The sequence below is a fragment of the Pleurodeles waltl genome, chromosome 3_1, assembly GCF_031143425.1.
Source record: "Pleurodeles waltl isolate 20211129_DDA chromosome 3_1, aPleWal1.hap1.20221129, whole genome shotgun sequence".
Taxonomy (NCBI): domain Eukaryota; kingdom Metazoa; phylum Chordata; class Amphibia; order Caudata; family Salamandridae; genus Pleurodeles; species Pleurodeles waltl.
In genome coordinates this window covers 1,996,743,673-1,996,767,389 of record NC_090440.1, presented here as the reverse complement: position 1 = coordinate 1,996,767,389, position 23,717 = coordinate 1,996,743,673, and the positions used below count along the sequence as shown (strand labels likewise).

The window sequence follows — 23,717 nt, the reverse complement described above, 5'->3', positions numbered from 1 at the left end:
CCTCTACCAATCAGGCGACAGCACCCTTCAGAACCTCCTGAGAGAAGCTCTAGCACCTCAGATTTTCCACGCACAAGTGCGTATATTACAATGAGTATATGTACTACTAGAAAGAAAGAGGTGAAGTGAGCTTCTCCAGGGAGGTGGGTGGGTCGCATGTGAATCTATGAAAGATTCCAATACTGGAGAACTACAGTTACAGGTAAGTAACTTATTTTCTTACTCCAGTATTGGAACTTTCATAGATTCACATGCTTGAATCAGAGTAGAAAGCAATAAGTATGCACATTGTTAAAGGACAACCCCTCTTAATAAACAGGTTATCTTAGACCACAAAATCTTATCATCATGTATAAAGTGATGAAGTATATGAGTGTACAGACATATGTCTCTACACATAAATCTATATATAGATATACATATATACACATCCATCTATACACATGTATATATACATAAATAACAGTATATCTTTATCTCTAATATAAATAGGGTATTCCTGTGAAGATACATGCTGAAATTTAAATAACAAACCAGTATTAAAACATAAGACAGTAATGTAAGCTGATCAATATCTGATAACCCGCTTACTATGGGATTATGATAGTGATCAATTATCTTTAGATACATTTTTTTTTATGTGCATACCTTTTCTAGGATGGAGGGATGTAGGAGAAATGGCTCACCTTCACCTGAAAAGATTCCTGAGAACAGCTTGGCCCACTGCTACCTCTCCGTGCAAGAGGGACTCCAAGCAATAGTGCTTAGTAAAGGTATGACAGCTCTTCCATGTTGCTGCCCTACAAATGTCTTGTAGTGGCACTCCGGCAAACAGTGCAGCTGACGATGAGACTTTTCTCGTCGAGTGAGCATGCACAGACGACTGCAAAGGTTTGCCCGCTGCCTGATGGCAGAAGCGAATAGCAGAGGCGATCCATCTTGAAATACTCTGCTTGGATAGCGGGTACCCCTTCCTAGGGGCACTGTACGCCACAAATAGCTGATTAGAACGTCGAAAAGCTTTTGTCCTGTCCAAATAAAATTGAACGCATCTTTTCACATCTAGAGAGTGTAATGCTCTCTCCGCTGGAGTAGACGGATGAGGGAAAAAAGACTTGAAGACCAAAGGTTCGTTAATGTGAAAGTCTGATGGAACCTTTGGAATAAAATGCGGGTTAGTGCGCATTAGTAGTCTATCTTGTTTAAACTGTAGGAATGGCTCTTGGATGGAGAGCGCTTGTACCTCACTGACCCGCCTAGCTGATGTAAGGGCTATCAATAAGGCAACCTTCCACGACAAATGTTTGAGGGAAGCACGGTGGATCGGTTCAAAAGGATGCTTCATCAGTTGTGCCAAAACAATGTTCAGGTTCCACGAAGGAGGTGGAGGTCTGAAAGGAGGGTAAACCCTGAACAGCCCCTTTAGAAATCTCTTAATCAGCCGAGAAGAGAAGAGCGAAGGTGTGTCCTCTGAACGTCTGTATGCAGCTATGGCTGCTATATGAACTTTAATGGACGAGTGTGCTAGGCCAGATCGAGCTAACTCTAAGAGATACGGCAAAATCTATTCTGGTAGTGAAAGAAAAGGGTCAATTTGACGTTGATGACACCAGGCACAGAATCTCCTCCATTTAAACTGATACGCCTTGTTAGTGCTATCCGCTCTGGCGTGTGACAAAATATCTCTGCAGTCTTGCGGAATATTTAAATGCGCAAATTCTCTGTGGTGAGGAGCCATGCCGCTAACCGCAGTGAGTGTGGATCGGGATGCCGAACTTGGCCGTTGTTCATTGTTAGTAAATGAGGTAACAGCTCCAGCGGAATATGGGGTTTGACTGAGAGAATGAGGAGATCCGTGAACCAATGTTGGCGCGGCCAATACGGGGCTATCAGTATGAGAGTGCACGGTTCTGTTTTCATCTTCGTGAGGACCTTTGGGATCAACGGAATGGGAGGAAAGGCGTAAGCAAAGATGTCTGACCAGACTATCGAAAACGCATTCCCCCAAGATCCCTTTTGGTGATGCCAACTTGCTAAGAACTGGCATTTGGCGTTGTCCTTCTTTGCAAACAGATCCACTGTTGGTGTTCCCCACTGGGAAAAAATCTGGGTGAGTACCGTCTGGTCTAATTCCCACTCGTGGCATTCCGATTTCTGTCTGCTGAGTGCATCTGCTGCTTTGTTGTTTATTCCCGGCAAGTGCACCGCCGATAGTGTGACGCCTTGCTGCGAGGCCCAGTTCCAGATCGCTTGGGCTTCCCTGGAGAGGGTGAGAGATCTTGTACCTCCTTGTTTGTTGAGATAGTGCATCGTAGTGGTGTTGTCCGTTCTTATCACCACTCGTTATCCATGGATTCTTGGGAGAAACGCTTGTAAAGCAAGGTGCACTGCCCTGAGTTCTAGCCAATTGATATGTCTTGATGCCAGATGAGTTGACCATCTGCCACTTATTTTCAGGTCCTGTAATACTGCGCCCCAGCCCTCCAGTGAGGCATCTGTTGTTATGGTCCACGGGGCTGGCTGTTGAAGAAACGAGAGACCGATTGAGAGATGATGCTTTTGAGACCACCACTTGAGAGTTTTGATCATTGTCGGAGTAATTTGTATCTGGTCTTCGAAAGTTCCTGATACTTGAAGCCATTGACGGTTTAGCTGCTCCTGCAAGGGGCGCATCTTTAGCCGACACAGAGGGATCAGAGGTATGCATGAAGACATCATGCCCAATAGTGATTTGAAGAGACGGACTGTAACCTTTCGTCTTCTTTGTATGACACCCCCTAGGGTTAGTAACCTTTGTTGTCTCTCTAACGTGGGACATGCGATGCCGGATTCCGTGTCCAGTTTTGCTCCCAGAAAAGTAATACTGCGGCCTGGTAGAGGGTTGGACTTCTCCCAGTTGATCGTGAACCCGAGATTGGTCAGCAAGGAAACGCACTTTCTTGTTGACTTGCGTGCTCCTGTGTAAGTCTTTGCCTTTATTAACCAGTCGTCTAAGTATGGAAAGACCTGGTGCTTTTGTCTCCTGAGAAAGGCTGCCACTGGTGCTAAGCATTTGGTAAATATTCTTGGGGCTGATTTGAGCCCGAAGGGAAGGACGCGATATTGATAATGGCTCCCGGCTACGGTAAATCTCAGATACTTTCTGTGGGCAGGGTGGATTGGTATGTGGAAGTATGCGTCCTTGAGGTCTAGCGATGACATAAAATCTCTTTGATTGAGACGCAGAAGGACGTCTTGCAGGCTGATCATTCGAAACGATTGCTTCTTTAGGTATACATTTAGTTGCCTTAAATCGAGGATCGGTCTCCAATCCTTCCACTTTTTTCGAATTATGAAGAACCTGGAATAAAATCCTGTTCCTCTTTGATCCTGCGGCACCTTCTCTATAGCTCCCTTGAGAAGGAGCTTGTAGACCTCTTCTTTGAGTTGTTGAGGGTATCTTGAAGGAGTCGTGCGGGGAGGGTTGGGGGGAGGTTTCTGGACAAATTCTAAAGTATGGCCCCGTTCCACTAATTGTAGGACCCACTTGTCTGACGTAATGGTTTGCCATTGACTGAGAAATAAGGAAATTCTTCCGCCCGGGGTGACGGGAGGAAGACTGGGCATAGCCGGCGCCTCGAAGACATCAGGTTCTACGAGCTGCATCCTTAGCAGGGCGGGTTGAGCGTCCACGGCCTGCCGGTCTATTATAGGCTGGTTGAGCCGGTTGTCTTTGGGAATAGTATAGCCGAAATTGTTGTGAAGATGACGGGTAGGAAGAGTACCTCTGTTGCTGATACCCTCCTCTGTAAGAGGGCTGACCGCGCCCCCTAGGGCGAAAGGACGATTTCCGATATTGCAGGGTCCCTAGTGACCTTGCAGTGTCCGTGTCCGTTTTAATTGACTGTAGGGCTTTGTCCACATGTTTCCCAAATAACGCTTGGCCATCAAAGGGTAAGACTAGGATCTTATTCTGGACTTCTGGACGAAATGAGGTGGCTTTGAGCCAGCCCTGTCTTCTTAATACAGCAGCGCCTGCAAGATGTCTGAAAGCAGTGGTCGCTATGTCCATTGCGCAGTCTATAAGCTCTGCAGACGCGCGTTGACCCTCTTGCACAGTCTTATTTGCCTCTGATTTTACGTCTTCCGGCAGTTGACTAATGAAAGGTGCAATATCTGCCCAAAGCTGTCTGTCGTATCGAGACAAAATAGCCAAGGAGTTGGCAGCTCTAAGCACGCCATAGACGAAAATCTCTTTCCTATGTTGTCTAGCCTTCTACCCTCCTTATCTGGGGGCGCAGAAATTGGAGCAGAAGGATTCTTTGATCTTCTTTGAGCCGCTTGAGCTACTACGGAATCTGGAGAAGGATGGCCTGTCAAGCATGTAGGGGCATCATCGGGAGCTTTGTATTTCTTATCCAGACGTGGTAAAACTGCTGTGACTGTTGCTGGATTAGTCATGACCTTAAGGCCTTCTTCCCACAAATAGTTCACCATCGGGATGGAACGCACAGACTTCTGGAAGGGCTCTTTAAAATCATAAAGGAAACAATCTGTTTGCTTCGTGGGTAGCGTTAATGCAAAGCGCTTGGCTGCCCTCTCTAAGAGATTGTGAAAACCTCCAATGTCTTCAGGTGGGGACTCCACCTTCGAATGAGAAGGAGAAGATGGAGCAGGAATAATATACTCGTCCCACTCTGAGTGAGCATCTATGAGCTCTCCTTCTTCTTTATCTCCATCAGAAATGTCAGTGTCCTGGGGAATTGTCATGTCTGGGGTAGCCACATCTGTGAGATGCAAAGTCGTCGGTCTTTGATGTGGAGTAGAAGGACCAGAAATGGGCGATGGATGAGGCTGTTCTCCTTGTGGAGGAAACCTTCTGTTATAATCCACCAACATGGCTCTAAGGCCAGTAAGCAGGTCGGAAGGGATATACATTCCCTGTTGATACTGCTGATGCTCCAAGGAAGCCTGGGGATCATACGGTTCCTCATATTCCTCCTCTTCCTGATATTTTACATTCAATTGAGAGGGGCTGTGGGCCGTACCAAAAGGTCCATCTTCGTCTGAATCATCATCTCCCTCCAAAAGATGTACTGGTACCAGGGAGGATACCTTACTAGGTGAAGTGTGGGTTGGAGTTAATGTTTCTGTTCTTTTTTGATATTTTTCCCTCGTCGACGGTGTCGTCGACGATCTCGTCGACGACGTGTAAACTGACTTTGTCGTAGACGGTGCCGTCGATGCTGGACGCACTGTTATCTTAATAGCCGCAAGCTTCGCCGACGAGTCTACCGTCGACGAAGTCCTCGTCGACGGTAAAGCTGATACCGACGTCAGCGCCGTCGACGATGACGAGGTGTTCGTTGTAGTTCTCGTCGACGGTGGTGTACTCATCGACGATGTCGCCGACGGAGCCATGGACGACGGAACACCTAAGGTAGTTGGAGTCATCGGCAATGCGCCCACCGACGGTGCCGTCGACGGGGAATCCGTCGACGAGGCCTTTTTTCCAGTCACAGAAGATGGCTTTTTGAAAGGCACAGATGGTGGAACAGATGAGGATTTCCTGTGCCTCTCAGAACTGGAAGAACGTTTTTTCCCCTCTTTACTTGAGTCTAGTTGGGGAAGAAGATGGGCTGCGACCCTTATAAGACCCTGAAGCAGTCTTTTTGAGGGCTTTCCTTGAGGTTTGTGAGGGAGATCTAGAGCGTGATCTTGCTCTTTTAGTTGATCTCTTGGAAGTGGATGATTCCTCACTCTCAGAATCAGAAACTGGATCCTTCCTATGCTTCAGTTTCTGCAGCCATATTAGTAATCTGCCTTCTCTATCCTTTAAGGTTTTTGAAGAAAAAGTACGGCAAATCTTACAGTCTTTGGCTGAATGATCTGGATAGAGGCAGTAAATGCAGTCTTGATGAGGATCTTCAGAATGAAGTCTTTTCTTCCCACAAGTCTTGCAGTCTCTAAAGAGACTTTTCTTTTCCTTGTCAGACATAGTTGAAAAATAGCTGACAAATCAAAATTATTGAGTTTCTCTGAGAGAAAAAGAGCTGAATAAAGGTGTGAAAACAGAGCAGAGCTCTGAGGAGACTCCCTAGCACGACGTGCGGTAGAAAATCTGAGGTGCTAGAGCTTCTCTCAGGAGGTTCTGAAGGGTGCTCTCGCCTGATTGGTAGAGGATCAAGTTTGGTCCTTTTCACAAAATGACTCTGATAGACTATCAAATTGAAGAGGCCTAGGGCCTTTTTCTCTTCAATATGTTTTAACATTACTTATGAAAATTTATACCGGGACTCCCATCTCGACGACGGGGAATGATTCAAGCATGTGAATCTATGAAAGTTCCAATACTGGAGTAAACATGGTTACGCTATTGTACATGTCTTCATGTTCCCATACTGGTGAGACAAAGTCCTCCAGGTGATGTGGCTGCATATCAGTTTGTGGCTGGAATTCAATTTTCTTTGCATGGTTTGCACCGCTATTTTACAAACCACATTCTGTAGGGGGTCATTGTGGTGAAACTGCTCTTTCTTCGGGAGGAGCATTAACATATGATGCAATATATTCTGAATGAATCACATGGTATCATCATGTACCATCTCATTCAGCTAGTAAACATACTGTCATGCAAATCAGATCATTTTACAGTAAAGCTATGTTGTGTGAGAAAGTGAGATCTACAGAGCACACACTATCATGTGCCAGCAGCTCATACTACATACAGGTCGATCATTATGTAAAGTAGCTCATTCTGCATGAAAAATCATTGTCACGTGAAACAACTGCATCTGAATGTAGAGGCATGGTCAGAAGAAGCAGCTCAATCTATACGTTGATGCATCATCATGAGAAAACGTTCATTCTGCAGACAGCTGAATCATCTTGTGAAGCAGCTCATTCTGGAGGCAGGTGCATTATCATGCCATGCAACTTATTCTGGAGACAGGCATCATAACCTGAACCTTCTTATTCTGGAGGGAGGTACATCATCACATGGAGCAGCTCAAGGGCAGACACATTATAATGTGAAGCAGCTCATTCTGCAGACAGGCGCATTATCACGTCACACAACTCATTTTACAGGCAGATGCATCACTGTGTGAAGCAGCTTATCCAGTAAGCAAACAGACCATCACTAGAAGCAGCTCTTTTCACAGGCAAATGCGTCATCAAGTGACAGCTAATTTTGCTTTCAGGTGCATTACTGAGCGCAGCAGAGCATTCTGCAAGCAAATACATCATGACATGTAAGTGTGTTTTACAGCCAGATGCACCAATGCATTCCGTTACCCACATACTCACCCAGGGGCGTAAACGGAAAAGATCAGTCAAAAGCATCTAATCCTCTGCTCAGTATGCAATTCTGGGCAGAATAATACACATTTTTCATGTGCTCCTTAGATGGCTTTGTCTTAAGGCAGCTCGCAACAACTTCAAAATATGTAACAAATTATTGAAAAGCAGCAATGTATGTGGAATGTAAGTCAGGAAGGTCTTAGCGTTAACCATATAAAAAAGATGTCATGTTATGAAAAAGTCGAGTGCATAATGGCTATGAAGCTCCTAATCTGGAGGAAACTCTAGGTTCGTAGTCTGGCTAACCAATTATTTCCTGAGTGGTGAAGATGGTGAAAGATTTGCACAGTTGCTGAAGGTTTGGTCTCCAAGTGTAGAGGCCAGTAGGTTTAGTGATTGGGGCTTGGTTAGACCACGGTCTCTCATAGCTGGGTTATATACCATCTGCCATGAGCATAAGGAACAGAAAGCTAGCATGTCTCAGTCAAAACATGAGATAAAACTTTCTCCAGCATATATTTACCTGGATGTGCATCTTTATGATTGCTTTCCCAATCAATGTTGCTCCAAAGAAGGTCCAAAAAGGAACAAGGAAGTGTCCGCATGTTATCCCAGCTAGATCAAAGAGGGGATTTGGAATCTGAAGAGAAATAATGAACAACAAAATCATTGAGTTAATGAGTAAATCAATGAGTTAATGAGTAAAGCTAATCTTGAAACACAAAGGCAATCTTCAGGAGCAGGAAGACAAAGATGCTGTTAGGATAGGTCACCATAACATTTTTAGGAGAGCAATAGTGGAAAATATCCATTTATTAAGTTGCAAAACAAATTATATAAAATGGCATACATCATTGAACAAGTAAACTACCTTCAGTAAAGCCTTATTTTGTAGAGACTATCTAGCCGCAGATTCCTTACCTTAATTATCTCCAGACGTTAGCCTGAATCTGGAAATATTTTCATGAGCATTTTCCTTGCAAACAGTAGGTGGTGGTGTTCAGATCCACGTGGTGTTGTCAGCAGCGCCAGAACTGAGGTCTGCCATGCCTAAATATGTACCACCCAGGGGGCGCTGATGTCAGTTTCTTTTCATGACTTTCCAAGCCAGGAGCGTGGAGCCACGAATAACTGTGACCACTGGTGTGGACAACTAAGGCCCTGAGAGGGTAATAGCCCTGTCCCTAGAAATCTGTTTGCAGAGCGGGGATGATGGGTGGATCTCTAAGTCTGAGGCTAGATAGAGTCTCTACCAGATAAGGTGTTATTGAAGGAAAGTAACTTGTTTCCCTGACAGAGACTTCCAGCTGCAGATTCTTTACCTTAGAAGAGATACTCAAGAAATACCATACCTGGAGGTGGGTGTGGGTACCAATTTCAGGTGAGTAAGCTCTGCAGGACTGAACGAACTAAGTGCCTGTCTCAACGGACCTGACTGCCCAAAAGTACTGCTTTGTGAACGTGTACAAGGAGGCGCTTTTTGCAGCCTGGCAGATATGCAGGACCAGAACTCTGCGTACTAATGCAGTGCGTGCAGCTTTTGCTCTGGTGCAATTAGTACAGAAATACTCTGAGGGTTACTTCTTGGCCAATGCGTAGCAGATTTTTTATGCAGAGCAAGATCCATATGGAGATGGTCCACTTTGGCACGGCCTGACCTTTCTTTGCTCTAACATACCCCATAAACCGTTGATCGTCCACCCAGCACTCTCGTGTAAGGCCAAGGTAGAACCACAAGACTCTTTTTGGGTCCAGACGGTGGAGTTGCTCCTCTTCTTTGAAGGGATGTGGAGGATGTAAAAAATAGGCAGGTTGATTGATTAGCCTACATGAAGTCGAGTGAACACTTTCGGAAGAAAGGAGGCTCTTGCGCAAAACACCAGTTTGTCAGGATAGATGGTAAAGTAAGGAGGCTTAGATGATAAGGCCCGAAGCTCACTAATCCTTTGGGCAGATGCTGTTGCCATGATGAAGGATGTCTTGATGGTAAGGAGCCTGACATGGCAAATATGAAGCAGCTCAAAAGGAGTGCACATAAAAAATGTCAATACAAGAGTCAGATCCCACAGAGGCATGACAAAGGGCGTGGGGGGTGGGGGGGGAACAGATGTCGGAAGATCTTTTAAGAATCCATGTAGAACAGGGGATTTGAAAAGGGATGGTTTATCAGGTACAGAAAAATAACCAGAAATAGCAGAGAGCTCGCACTTAAGAGTGCCCTGAGCTAGGCCCTGCTGTGAAAGAAAAATAATAAAAAAGGAGAGTTTAGAAAACAGGGGCAGAAAGGGGTTCAAAATGATTTTCTGAACACCATGAAACAATGTCTGACCAAAAGCCGGCATATACAGTCTAAGTGGAGGGACAACTGGCTGTTAAGATAATGTCATAGACTTTGGGAGGAAGATCGAAAGCTGCCTACTGCCGCCGCTCAATTTCCACACAAGAAGGTGAAGAGTTGACCGGTTCGGGTGGAGGGCCCTACCCCGCTGCTGTGACAGAAGATCCTCCCGAAGGGGTAGCCTGATCGGAGGACAGATGGCCATGCTCAACAGCTTGGGATACCAGACTCGCCATGCTCTGGCCAGAGCCACAAGGATGACTTGGGCCCAGTCATTCCTGATCCTCTTGAAACTCTGGGAAGGAGATGTATGGGGGTAAAGGTGTGCAGGATGCCTGAGCTACATTTGAGACGAAAAACGTCTACAAGCAAGAACCGCCTTGGTAAGTCCAGTGTGCAAAACTGCTGACATTGTGCATTCTTAGCAGTGGCGGACAGACCAAACTAAGGCTCTCCCCACTGCTGAAACAGACCTTACACCATCCCCAGATAGAAGAAGCTATTCATGATCTGCTAGGCCTCTTCGGCTGAGTTTGTCTGCTCTGGGGTTCAGAGAGCCTCCCAGGTACTGAACTAAATGGGATATGCCCTGATGTTCCAGTTATGTCCAGAGGCGTAGGGCCTCTAGACAAAGGGTCCATGGCCCCACTATGCCCAGTTTGTTGCAGTACCACATGGCAGTGGTGTTGTCCTTGAACACCTGCACTAGCCTTCCTTTGATGGAGGGGAGCAAGGCTTTCAACGCCAATCAGATTGCCCAGAACTTCAACAGACTGGTGTGGAGTGTGGATTCCGCCGGAGACCAGAGCGCCCCGATCTCCACTTCTGCCAGACAGCTACCCCATCCAAGAAGTGATGCATCGGTCACCACTGTCAGTTCCAGTTGGGAAATGGAGAGGGTTTCCTGCTGACCCACTCATGATTCGTTAGCTACCACTGCAAATCTCACTCAGTTCCCTCCGAGATCTGGACCAGGTCAGGAAGATCCCCCCAATGCTGCACCCACTGGAACTTCAGGTCCCACCGCAGAGCCCGCATATGCCAGCAGGCATGTGTCAGCAGCAGGATGCATGAGGCAATGATTCCCAGCATCCTCAGAGTCAATCCTCACCGAAACCCAAGATTGAGGCTGAAACATCAGGATCATAGCCTGAATATTCTGGACTCAAATTTTGCAGGGAGGAACCCAAAACTGCATTGTGCCCAGAACAGATCCAATGAAAAGGAGCATTTGAGGGGAATTCAGGTATGACTTTGGCAATTTATAGTGAACCCCAGGGAATGCAGGAGGTCAGCCATAGGGAGGTGAGAGACCACAGCCTAGGTGAGCCCAGCTCCAACAGCCAGTCATCGAGATAAGGGGAAGACTAACACCCAAAACTCTGCAGATGAGCTGCAACCACCGCCATCGCCTTGAGGGGCTGGTAAGGCCAAAGAGAAGCACGGTGAACTGAAAGTGCTCGTGGCCAACCCTGAACCGCAGGTATTGCCTGTGCCCTGGCAGGACAAGAATGTGGAAGTATGTGTCCTGCAAGTCCAACGTTACCATCCAGTATCCTTGGTCCAGGGCAAACACATAAGAATTTCACCTTCTCCTTCTTAAGGAAGAAATTGAGACGCCACAGGTCTAGGATAGGATGAAGGCTTATGTCCATTTTCAGCACTAAGAAGTAGCAGGAATAGCAAACACGATGCATTTCTGCCATTGGTTCTCTCTCCCTTGACTAAGAGAGCTATAATTTCCTGGTGGAGAAAAGCTAGGTGAGCCTCCATCAGCCGATCCTAAGTTGGTGGCATGGGGGAAGGGGCAGTCATGAAGGGGAGTGAGTAGTTCTTTCGGGTGATTTGCAAAAAACCTGTCCAATGTAATGGATCACCAGTGGGGCAGGTGATTGGGAGTTCTGCTGACAACTGGGTGTTCATGATGGTACGAGGGCAGATTAGGAGTTTGGAGGATGTGGCTGATTGGGTCCCTATCCATGTGATCTGTGAGTACCGTGGCCACGGCCATGTAGAGGATTGGGAGCATGCACGGCAAGGTGGCTGGAAGGGTAAAGGTTTAGTTGAAAGCTCCTTCCGCAGCCACAAAAGGAGTGAAAGGCAGATTGTGGGTGATTGGGGGGGGGGGGCACAGAATGGCCCAAGGATCTGGCTGTAGCCCTAGTGTCTTTAAAGCGCTTCAGCACCACATCTGCCTTAACTCTGAAGAGACAGAATCCACCAAAGGACATGTCCATGAAAGATGATTGGGCCTCCCTAGAACAGCCAGTACCTCTCGACCAGGCGTGGCGCAGTAAGACTACCATCGACGAAACCACTCTGTTTAGTGAGTCAATTGTGTCCAGTCCTCATCTCATTGTGAGCTTCGCTGCATCCCTCCCATTGGCAACAGCCTAAAAAGGTAACACCTGGGCCTCCAATAGCAATACTCCAATAGAAATACTGCTTGCGAAAAGAAAATCCAGATACAGTCTCATGCCTGGGGATAATTCTAAGGTAAGGAATCCGCAGTTAGAACTCTCTATCAGGTCAACATGTTATAAAGTGAAAAATCTGCATACCTATGTTACAACCATTATAACATTAAAAAATGTGTTCTTTTTCCTGTAAGTGATCCAAAAACAATGAAAGCACAATAAATCGAGTTCTGCTGCAACTAAAACTCAAGAGAAAGCTTTGTTAATCAAAAGTAATTACTCTGAAGAGCAAGTACAAAAAAAACTCAAATATATCATGACACTTTTCCGGTGGACATTCTGCAAAAAAAAAAAAAAAAAAGATTTCTAATTTTTCCTGCAGTTATGCAAAATTTCACATTGTCTACTGGTGCACCAACCATCGGAAGAATATTTTTTGTCAGCAAATTTACAACCCACGTGTGCCTCTACCACTACCAGCATAGGACTGCAGAGTCTCTAAAAACATAAATGGAATCATGAAGGAACCCATAAAGATATTAGGGAAGCCATTATTTGAGATATGTGTAACACAACTACATCGTCTGTCATCAGCACAGCAAATTTCAGGCACATAGGAGGCAACAAGCATTTTTAAAATGTTCTCTACAGCTGGGAAGGCCTTATTTAAAGCTTCTCAATTTGACTGTTTTGCTAGCTGAACAGGAAGTAGTATCACATGTTCAAACACTCAAATAACATGGTGACCTGAAGGCATTTTCCAAGCACTGGTCTTCTTTCTCACTATTCTTGGAGTTGTCGTCTTGGGTCATTTCAGTTCAACCCTTTAGAATTAACTAACATATTATGGTTGGAAAAGAAGTCTAGGAGAGGAAACGTCATTCCCAAGAGACAAGGATTCACTGACGAACCCTGAGAGGTATACCATAAGGATGCTAAAATGGGATGAAATCCATGGAAAAAACGAGGGGGCAGCTACTTCCAGCTAACATTCATAATAACAGAAAAGAGCAAATTTTACACCTAGTTCAGGTTAAATTGTAGGCCTGATAATGGAGTGTGTACTTAAAAAATATATATGCATGTGTAATCAATCAGCTCACTTACCTTTATCTAGCCCTTGAGAGACTAGCAAATGTCATCAAAAGTCAACTAAAACATTCCAAAAACCTTCCTATCAGCCACCTCTTAAATGACAGCCATCACTTAAATTAGATTAATTCGGAATATTCTGGCATTATCTATACTGGCTGGGCTTGGATTCCACAGCGGTAAGTACATCTTTCTACCTGAAAATGTAGAAGGAAGGGAAAGCCTTTTAAAATATACAGTATGTTGAATGTGGTCTCCTGGCTGGTGAAGTTGCTTTTAGCAAAGTGCTAGGGCAGCAAAAGAAAATGCAGTTTTAGGATGAAAAGTCTGACTGCCCAGCGATATTATGTCTGTTTTCATTAAATCTGGGTCTTCTTACACATAAAACAGGGCTTAGCTGTCGCCTTGACACATATTACAAGTTAGGGAAGGGGCGTATTAAGATGCATGATTAACTTGTTCATACCAGCAGGCAATAGTAGGGATATGGTAAAAGAAATGAAGTTGCACAGCTAACACTATGCTAATGCCCGCACACCCAAGTGAAAAATTACGTTAAAAAAGTAGTTATCCCTCCGCCCGGATTTCAGGACTTGACGGAGATTTCTATCATCTATGGCACTACAATCTCAATGTGACAACAAACTTTTGAAGGGGAGACGTACACCTAACAATGGATGTTTTAGGAGGACTACTGAATATGGAATTCACAAGGAGCGGGGCTCAGTTTTTACACATTTGCTTGCCTGCTAATACACTCACAATAGGCAAGAGGTAAAAGTGCACGATCTATTAATGGCACTGAGTATATCTGATGGCTTGTCAAACCATGAAGACAAAAGCGGAGTGGATTGCAAATGTCCCCAAAACATAGGGATGCTTTATCGATGCAAATTGCATATTTCAAATTGTCTTGTTTTTCATAGTATTTGTTTATGCTGGTGCAGCTAGCATGAACATAACCCGCCCCACCCCCTAAAAAATAACTCTTTTCAAATAGGAAATTATTAATTTAAGACAGTAAATCAAATATCGGACGGTATTGTTTGCTTGTCTGTGGTTCACATTTATAGCATTCAGACATAGGTGGGGTTTTACTGATATGCTTGCTGTAGAATTGAGAGGTGGTCTAAGCTGCTGTCTCCAAGTTATAACCTGACAACTGGCCCTTCCTACAATTAAAATGGCCATGTTTCGATTATCTTTCATGAATATATGTCTCATTAAATAAGGGGAAACTGTGAAGCTAAGAGTGATTTTATGCTTTATTTACCTAAACGCATGGCAATGTATAAACACTAATTCGCTAAAAAATAAGCCATTCAGGGGGTCAAGGTGTCTATATAGATAAAATAATAAAAATGACATTAATGTCTTGTACAGAAATCATGTCCGGTTGGGGGTATGGCATCCTGTGAAATATGCGCTTTGAAACCACCGCTTTTGGTGTTATAAACGTAGTCACGGTGCATACATACAAATACATGCTCCACAGTTCTAAACAGTTCTCAATGTTCCTTTACTAACTATGGACGCATACTCTTTACAGCTGAAAAAACAAAGGCCTTCACTTAACTGCCTGCATGTGTCAATACGTTAAACTAGTTTGGAACTTCACTTACTGTTTAGCGTAAGGAATGATGTACATTTTGCACAGTTTCTAGGTCTTTGTCCAGTGGGCCTTGGTGACCTAAAAAGCGGATAAAACGGACTACATGCTTTTTCTATTTATGAATCTGAGGGGATCGAGTGAAATGTATGGGGCCGACAACATGCACGCTAACAACATTTTCGTTTTAACTGCGACCCATTTATGTATGGGCCAAGTGCTAACGCCCAGCCTTATTAAGAGATTTCAGACTTCATTAAAAAATAAACCCATTTTACTGTCTATTGAAACCACTTATGAACCGAAACATGCAGCTCTGTTTCATAAGTGCAATAAAAGGTCATCTGAGTAGTAGCCATCGGATACAAAGAAAGATCAAGGCTTTATGAATGTGCTGCATGATGCACTCCAGCTGAAGTCATTTGTCCTGGGTTCTCCGACGACATTAAAGTCAATCAAAGATTCCTCAGTAACAACACTGGTTATGAGCATGTTTACTATATTGTAAGTTCTCCAAAAAAAAAGTTCAACTGCTGGTCTTAAACCGGTGTCTCAATATCGCAAACTACTCCAGATGATGACCATGGTAAAATGTAATGCGGCAAGCACAGCAACAGTGGAGCTCTACAATTAACCCAAACTAGGAGTCTCCTCAAAAACATCTCAGGCAAGTATTTCCATCACAAATTTGAAAAATGAAGAAAACGACTAGGCTGCCAACACACAAATACAAATTATAATATCATAACAAGTAAAAACACAACCTAACCAAAACATTCCTCTATCTAAACAAAACTTACACTGGGGTAACAGAAATGCAACCTCCCCAGAACCTAAATTAATATAAGGCAAACCATAATCTTACCTAATCAGACACTAATCTAAACAAACTGAAATTAAATAAAGTCCTAACATCAATCTGTTATACCATAACTAAAAGCAAAACCACTTCAATCGGGGTCTAATACCCGACCCAGCCAAAAGTCAACAAACCTAGAGCTAATCAAACTAAGCCTTACCAAAACCCTACCAGCCTAGGCCCAACGAAAACCTGACCAGTTCAGACCCAAGGACAACCCAACTAGCCCAGGTCCACGTCCCCACCGACAGGCGACTCGTCTCTTATCAATGAATAAGGCCAGCTCCACATATCTCCTATAGGCAGCGTCTAAGTCTTTGATGTGCCCAAGAGCAATGAGGGAGGTCAGCAATAGTTCTATCATAATGGCTTTTTTCCTTCTGCTTTGTTGCTGTATCTTTTTGTTGGCCTGAGGACTCTGAGCACTTTACCATTGCTAAAGTGCATATACTTCTAACCTAAACATGGTAACATTGGTGTTTCCACAACTGGCATATTTATTTTACCGGTAAGTCCCTTGTAAAGTAGTATACCATATACCCAGGGCCTGTAAATTAAATGCTACTAGTGGACCTGCAGCACTGTTTGTGCCTCTCACTTAAGTAGTCCTGTAAACATGTCTCAGGGCTGCCACTGCAGAGCCTGTGTGTGCCGTTTTACTACCACTTCAACTTGACATTTAAAACCTTTTGCAAAGCCTTAAACTCCCCATTTCTTGCAGATAGGTCAACCCTAAGGTAGGCCATAGGGCAGGGTGACATGCACTTTTAGTTTTATCACACTCTGGTAATGAAAAATTCCCAAAGTCGTTTTTCATTACAACGAGTCCTGCTCCTCTCATAGGCCAGAATTGGGAATTCCTTAAATTACCATTAAGCTATAATTCCTAATCAGAAAGGAGTTGCTGCATCATATTTGATATAATTGGAATAGTAATGATAAATTATCTTTCCTAATAAAGGCAGATTTATTATTATTATTTTAGAAATGCTACTATTAGAAAGTGGACATTTTTCGGCTTTCACTGCCCTGTGTGCCTATAGCCTGTCTCCAACACACGTCTGGCCTGGGCTGAGTAACAGTTACTCTTGTGCATTCCATGCAGACACCCACAACACAGGATCGTCACCGGCATCTGCATTCATCGGCACACGGATGGGTCTTCCTGGGGAGGAGGTTGGGAAGGGCTCACGCTTACATTCCAAAAGTTATTGGCCTGAGCCCACCAAAAGGGGCCGATTACCTCCCACCGATAGTCTGGAGCTGGGGCTGGGCTGAAATGGGGACCTGTGTACTTTAAAGAAACTGTTTGAAGTCATCCCCTACATCAAAGGCACTTTTTGGAATAAGTACTGGGTCTCTGACCCACTAAAAGCAGTATACACTACTGCACCTGGAAGAATCCCTGCTGGAGTAAATGCTGAGGTCCTGAAGGATTGCCAATTTGCTGTTCTTAACTGTTTTAAGGGACTGCTGCCTGTTGACCTCTGCCCTGCAACAAGGAATATAGGACTGTCCCAGATGACTCCAAGGGTTTGCCTCCTGTTTTGCCCTCAAGATCTCAGGGATATCAAAGAAGTCGTAAGCTAAAGAAATGCACACCCCTTTGTAGAACTAAAGGCTGCCCAAGCACCAGAGGTCCAGAACACTGTACTTACCCATGCACAGCCTTGTGGTTTTACAACTACACTGCGGGCCATTTAAAGGTGGTGAGCTCTGACATGAGCTCCAATCTGGCTACTTTAGTTGGGGGGGGGGGGGGCGTGGGGTTCATGCTGATGCAGCGCTGAAAGCCCTGACTCCGCATTTGTGGCCACAGCACTGATTGTGGACACGCCTCGATCCCAAGCACTGGAGTGCCCTGTCTGGAGATCGGGCAGACCAGCCTGCGTGTCAGTCCTCAGCCCGAGAAGCCTGCCTGTGGAGTTCATGTTGAGTCCTTGCAAGGTACCAGACACATTCACCTGACGCGGGCGGGCGGCACCTCACTTAGCAGCAGTTGGCCTGTCCCGCAGTTGCTTAACAGGTTCCTGGGATTACCTGAGGGCCAGTCCCCATGTTGACGTCGCAGTTTTCCCCATAGCGGCTGCCTCGATCCTGTGGCGCTCTTGGAGCTCCCAGCGGGACCCTATACTTTGTAAAAGAGGTACATCGACTTGGTTTATCGTCAGACCCTAGCGATCTTGGGACTTTTGCTGCCACCCTTGCATCTAAGTACCATCTTGTTTTACTTTGAGCGGACAACTTGACCAGGTCAGTCCAGATATTACTGTGCTGTGCTCCACGCACCTGACTATGCACATTTGGTCTGATCACTAAGGCCAGACCTGGGCGGTCCGGACAGTTTTTTCATTGCACCCCTTGCAGGTGAATAACGTGGCTCCCCAAAGTAAGGTAAAGGCTCTAAATCGAGCCTCGTTCAAAGCATTTGCTTTGATATACTGTAAAGTGGATATGTCTTAATATACTGACTGGATTTTTGACATTTTGATCTAATTTTAAACAGATCCAAATTTACTATTTTTTCCTAAATCTGTGTGGAGTCTTTTTTAGATGTTTTTATTGTGTTACTGTTAGAAATAGGGTCTTTGGTTGACAGTCAGGTTATCCCCTGTTTAAGCAAGGACACTCACTCTAGTCAGGGTAAAAGAGAATCACCCTCAGCTAACCCCTGCTTACCCCTATGGTAGCTTGGCAGAGCAGTAGGCTTAACTTCAGAGTGCTAGGTGTAAAGTATTTATACCAACACACAAAGTAACTTAATGAAAACACTACAAAATGACAACACAGGTTTAGAAAAATAGGAAATATTTATCTAAATAAAACAAGAGCAAACGACAAAAATCCACAATACACAAGTCAAGTTATCAATTAAAAAGCAGAAAGAGTCTTTATGGAGTTTAAAACACACACTAACACTGTTAGCGTGAAAATGTACCTTGGATGCGTAAAAAAATAAAACTAAAACCTGCACGGGCGAGTGTGCGTCAAAAAGGGCATGTGATGCGTCGATTTCACTCACAAGCGAGACCTTGCGTTGTTTCGCCTTTCGTCGGGTCAGAGAGTGTCATTTCTTCTCTCCGCAGGAGAGCGATGCGTCAATCCGGTCAGCACTCTCAGGTCCGGGCAGGCCGTGCATTATTTTTACATGCCCAGCGGTGCTTGCGTTGGAAATACAGCCGCCCGATGATTCGAAAACCACATAGCGCGGGTTGTGATCTCTCAGCCTCCGTCAGCGATGCTGTGCATCGTTTCTCCAGCTCAGTGCATCGATTCTTTGGTCGCGTTTCCAGCAAGTGTCGATTTTCAGCCACGGAGTCGGCGGCGTGTCGTTTCTTCAGCCGCAGATCAGAGTTGCATCAATCTTTTCCCAGCACGGCGCTCTGTGCATGGATTTCCTCCTCTTAGGCTGCCCGCTTCTCCTTTCAGGGTCCCAGGGTCACAGGGCTGAGTTGGAGTCTCTCCAGAGACTCCAGGTGCTGGCAGAGAGAAGTCTTTGCTGTCCCTGAGACTTCAAACAACAGGAGGCAAGCTCTAAATCAAGCCCTTGGAGATCTTCACAAGATGGAAGGCATCCAAAGTCCAGTCTTTGTCCTCTTACTCTGGCAGAAGCAGAAACTGCAGGATAGCTCCACAAAGCACAGTCATGGGTTGGGCAGCTCTTCTTCCTCATCTTTTCAGCTCTTCTCCAGGCAGAGGGCTTCCTCTTGGTTTCCAGAAGTGTTCTAAAGTCTGTTGTTTTGGGTACCCTTCTTATACCCAATTTCTCCTTTGAAGTAGGCCTACTTCAAAGTAAAGTCTCTTTTGAATGTGAAATCCTGCCTTGCCCAGGCCAGGCCCCAGACACTCATCAGGGGGTTGGAGATTGCATTGTGTAAGGGCAGGCACAGCGCTTTCAGGTTTGAGTGACCACTCCTTCCCTCCCTCCTAGCACAGATGGCTCATCAGAATATGCATGCTACACCCCAGCTTCCTTTGTGTCACTGTCTAGTGTGAGGTGCAACCAGCCCAACTGTCAAACTGACCCAGACAGGGAATCCACAAACAGGCAGAGTCACAGAAATGGTATAAGCAAGAAAATGCTCACTTTCTAAAAGTGGCATTTTCAAACACACAATCTTAAAATCAACTTTATTAAAAGATGTATTTTTGAATTGTGAGCTCAGAGACCCCAAACGCCACATGTCTATCCGCTCCCAAAGTGAATCTACACTTTAATCAGATTCAAAGGTAGCCCTCATGTTAACCTAGGAGAAGGACAGGCCTTGCAACAGTGAAAAACAAATTTAGCAATATTTCACTGTCAGGACATATAAAACACATTACTATATCTCCTACCTTAACCATACACTGCACCCTGCCCTTGGGGCTACCTGGGGCCTACCTTAGGGGTGTCTGACATGTAAGAAAAGGGAAGGTTTAGGTCTGGCAAGTGGGTACACTTGCCAAGTCGAATTTACAGTTAAAACTGCACACAAAGACACTGCAGTGGCAGGTCTGAGACATGATTACAGAGCTACTTATGTGGGTGGCACAACCAGTGCTGCAGGCCAACTAGTAGCCTTTGATTTACAGGCCCTGGCACCTCTAGTGCACTTTACTAGGGACTTAGTAGTAGTAAACCAAATATGGCAATCATGGACAAACCAATTACATACAAATTTTGTAAAGGAGCACTTGCACTTTAGCACTGGTTAGCAGTGGTAAAGTGCCCAGAGTAACAAAAACAGTAAAATCAGAGTCCAGCACACATTAACAACCTGGGTAACAGAGGCAATAAATTAAGGGAGACCACGCCAAGGATGAAAAGTCTAACAGTTACTGTGTGTGGGTTACACAAATAATTTACACATTGCCTCTCTAGTATAGCCTGAATGTTCTGTGCCAAGCTACCAGAAGGTGAGCACAGGTAGACTTTTAGTGTGTAGCTTACTTACCCTGACTAGACCGGTGGGCTCTGCTTGGATTAGGTGCATACCTTAGCCAACCAGAAACACAATTTCTAGCAAGGTTTCTAGTACTAATGGCTTGAAGCATGCTATGATGGGTAATGAAAGTAGGGGGTTTGGTTGGAAAGTCTGCTACAGCCACCTTAGTAGTGCAATTCTGGCAAATGCACATGAATACATTCAGCGGAAAGCCCGGGGCATATCTTAAACAGTCAGCTTGTGCAATGAAAAGGCTGTCGCAGTACAATTCTCCCCAATGAGTGAAACCTCACTTTTTTTCAGCTGAAGCCTACACAGGGTTTCATGGGTGACCGGCAGCAAGGGATGATAATTCAGTGGGAGCAGAGGAGGAAACATAACTTTCTTACCCACTGCACGGGATTACCTCTGCCAAGAGCCACAGGTGCACACCACTGTAGATGAGTCAACTGAGAGAGTACCTGAAGAAGAGCTGAGGAAAGATACAAGAGAAATCAGTGCCATATATCCTTGCTTGATAGCCAAATGGGGGAAGGAAAGAGTGGGTTGGTACCAGTGAAGAGCATGGTGAGCTTGAGCACACAGGTAATAAAGCACCATGTCTGGAGATCCAAAGCCACCCTCCTGAAAGTGTAAAGTGAAGGGTCCCACTGCATATGGGGCTGCTTCCCCACCGACGGTAAACAAATCAACTGTATTTTTAGTGTACAGAAAAAGAATTGATTTAACAGAATGGGTATGTTCAGAAAGAGCTAAAATACTTGGGCAAAAGCATCATTTTCATTAACGATTTATGTTCCGCTAAGACAATAGGAGAGAAATCCAGCGAGTAATTTGATCAGTGAGTGTGGAAAAGGCAGTGCCATAATTACAGGGTATTACTTCTTTCCCATCACAGGAGATCACTATACCCGGATACTTGAGATCTGCCTGGCACCACTGCAGGGGAAAGTCCAGAACAAAAGGTGTTGTGGCCTGCGTGAGGGGAGAGAGCCATGTCTTTCTCTCAGTTGATCTCAATACCTGACAGCCCACCAAACCTACAAACTCCCTCAATATACCATTCAGGCTGAGGTGCAGATCCTGAAGAAATAAGGTAATATCGCCTGCGTCGAGGGAAAGTAAAGGGGTGCTGACTAGGGTAGTGCAAAGCAAAGCTCGATAGTGCTGCCTTAGCTTGACTGCCAAGGGCTCAACAGCCAAAGCAAAAAGTAAAGGTGATAATCGTCAACCCTGTCTTGCACCCCGAGGAATCGCAAAGGGTGAAAGGGTGGGGGGGAATGGCAACACTAATACACACCCTGGCCACTGGGTCAGAATAGAGGAGTGCAATCCAGGACAAAAAGCTATGGTGAAAGCCAGTCTGGTGGAGAACGGCTTACAGATAGTTCCATTCAAGAGAGTCAAAGGCCTTATCAGCATCTACAAAGACTGCTGTCAAGTCAGGATTAATACCTTGATTCACTGTAAACAATGTTCGTAAGTTGTAGGGGATAGAGCGTCCGGGGGTGAAACCTAATTAATAGGGCGGACCAGAAAGGTCATAAGGAGGGTCAGCCAGTTAGCAAGTAACTTAGCTAAGATTTTAACGTCACAATTAATCAAAGAGAGCGGTCGATAGGACTCACCGCCTTTCCCTCATTTCTTTAAAAACAGTAAAGACCGGAGCCAGAAGATCTGCATCAGTCTTATAAAATTCAGCTGGTAGCCCATCAGGCCCAGGTGCCCTACCGGCCTGCAACTGCTGTCTCGCTCCCTGTTCCTCCTCAATGGTGAAATCCTGTTCAAGGAAAGTGGGCTGTGTGTCACTGAACCATCCGAATGCTCCAACCTCCAAAGACATTCCCACCTCGACAGGAGCTTCCTGCCGAGAAAGGTGTAGAGTGAGCTATAGAAGGCCAAAAACATCTGTAGGCTACTAGGGATGGCAATATGCACCTGATCCTATTCCCCTCAAATACCTAGTACATCGACAGCGACCCAGGGGAGTCTGATCATAGTAGCCAGGATTTTGCCTGGTTGCTCACTTTCTCCATAGGTCTGCACGGTAACATATTAACCCCAGAAGTGGCATTCCCTAGTGGCCACATCATGATACTTCGACAGCACTGACTTATATTGTTGGGCTAACAGAGGGTCTGCAGTTGTGGCTTCCTGAGTTTCTAAAAACTTAAGGTCTTTCTCCAACCTGGATAGATGATCTCTTAATGGAGAGGAGCCATGTTGGGTAGGCTCGCATTATTCTAACGAGACTACTGGATTTGAGCGACAGAATTGCCTGCGGTGTGGGAGACTGAGTCTAACCCACTACAGGTGACACCTGTCGCCCCAATCTGGGTTTCGTGCTCCAGCTTACTAGCAGTGCCTCATCTCTACCCATGAGCAGGGATGATTGGGCTACCGAGCGCATGACACAATTGCCTCCTCAGGGAAATCGTGGTCACTCAGATCTCATCCGTTTCTCTCAGTTACATTAGTCTCACATATACAAGGACAAACAGAGGCAGTATATTTTTCGATAAGGTTTTAATGAAGCAACTGCATCTTAGATAACAAAGCATGTACTGCAATAACCAAGAAAAAGCATGACAGGATTAAAATTGTGACTAGGAGAGTGAAGCATAGAAATAACGCTACCATATTGTCACTAGAGTCAATAGACTAATTCCTACCTAGGCTATATTAGAAAACAGCATAATAAGTTCTAGTTCTGCTCTTTAGGGTCCCCTGGGAAGACATCATCCCCAATACCTGAGCAAAGGCCTAAAGTCTGCATAAGCAGCTGTAGCGAAGCATCAGCAATCAGCATACAGTAGTGGTCATCTGGCTGGAATCTCCCTCTAACGTGAATGGGACAGGGAAGTGTTTTTATAATAAAACAGCTGATGTTCTGAGAAAATGTCCCTACGTAAGGATGTGTATGTTTCTATGAATACCAGAGACAAAACGTTACCACGTTTACCGGCAACCTATCTCACTGTAGCCTTGAGAGAAGCACAGAGTGCTTGTTTGAGAACACAGTGCTGGCATAAGCAAAGAACAGCTAGATAGAGAGAAATAAATCAAGACAGCAAATGTGGATATTGTTAAAATAATAAATGAAGCTGCATAAAATATATCTAGGTTAAAGTGCACAGCGGCAGGCATAGTGTGCTAAAATAACGAGCATGGAGCTATGACTAAAATGGCTGCA

General features: G+C 45.0%; 1 protein-coding gene across 4 annotated transcripts in view; it reads right to left on the bottom strand.

The window, feature by feature from the left end:
• Positions 1–23,717, bottom strand: part of VMP1 (vacuole membrane protein 1) — a 682,493-nt gene that overhangs the window by 151,626 nt on the left and 507,150 nt on the right. For all 4 annotated transcript variants that reach the window (XM_069226431.1, XM_069226430.1, XM_069226432.1 and 1 more), the window contains one exon: positions 7,805–7,921. In XM_069226431.1, coding sequence (XP_069082532.1) covers positions 7,805–7,921 — 117 coding nt within the window. The remainder of the gene's footprint in view (positions 1–7,804; positions 7,922–23,717) is intronic.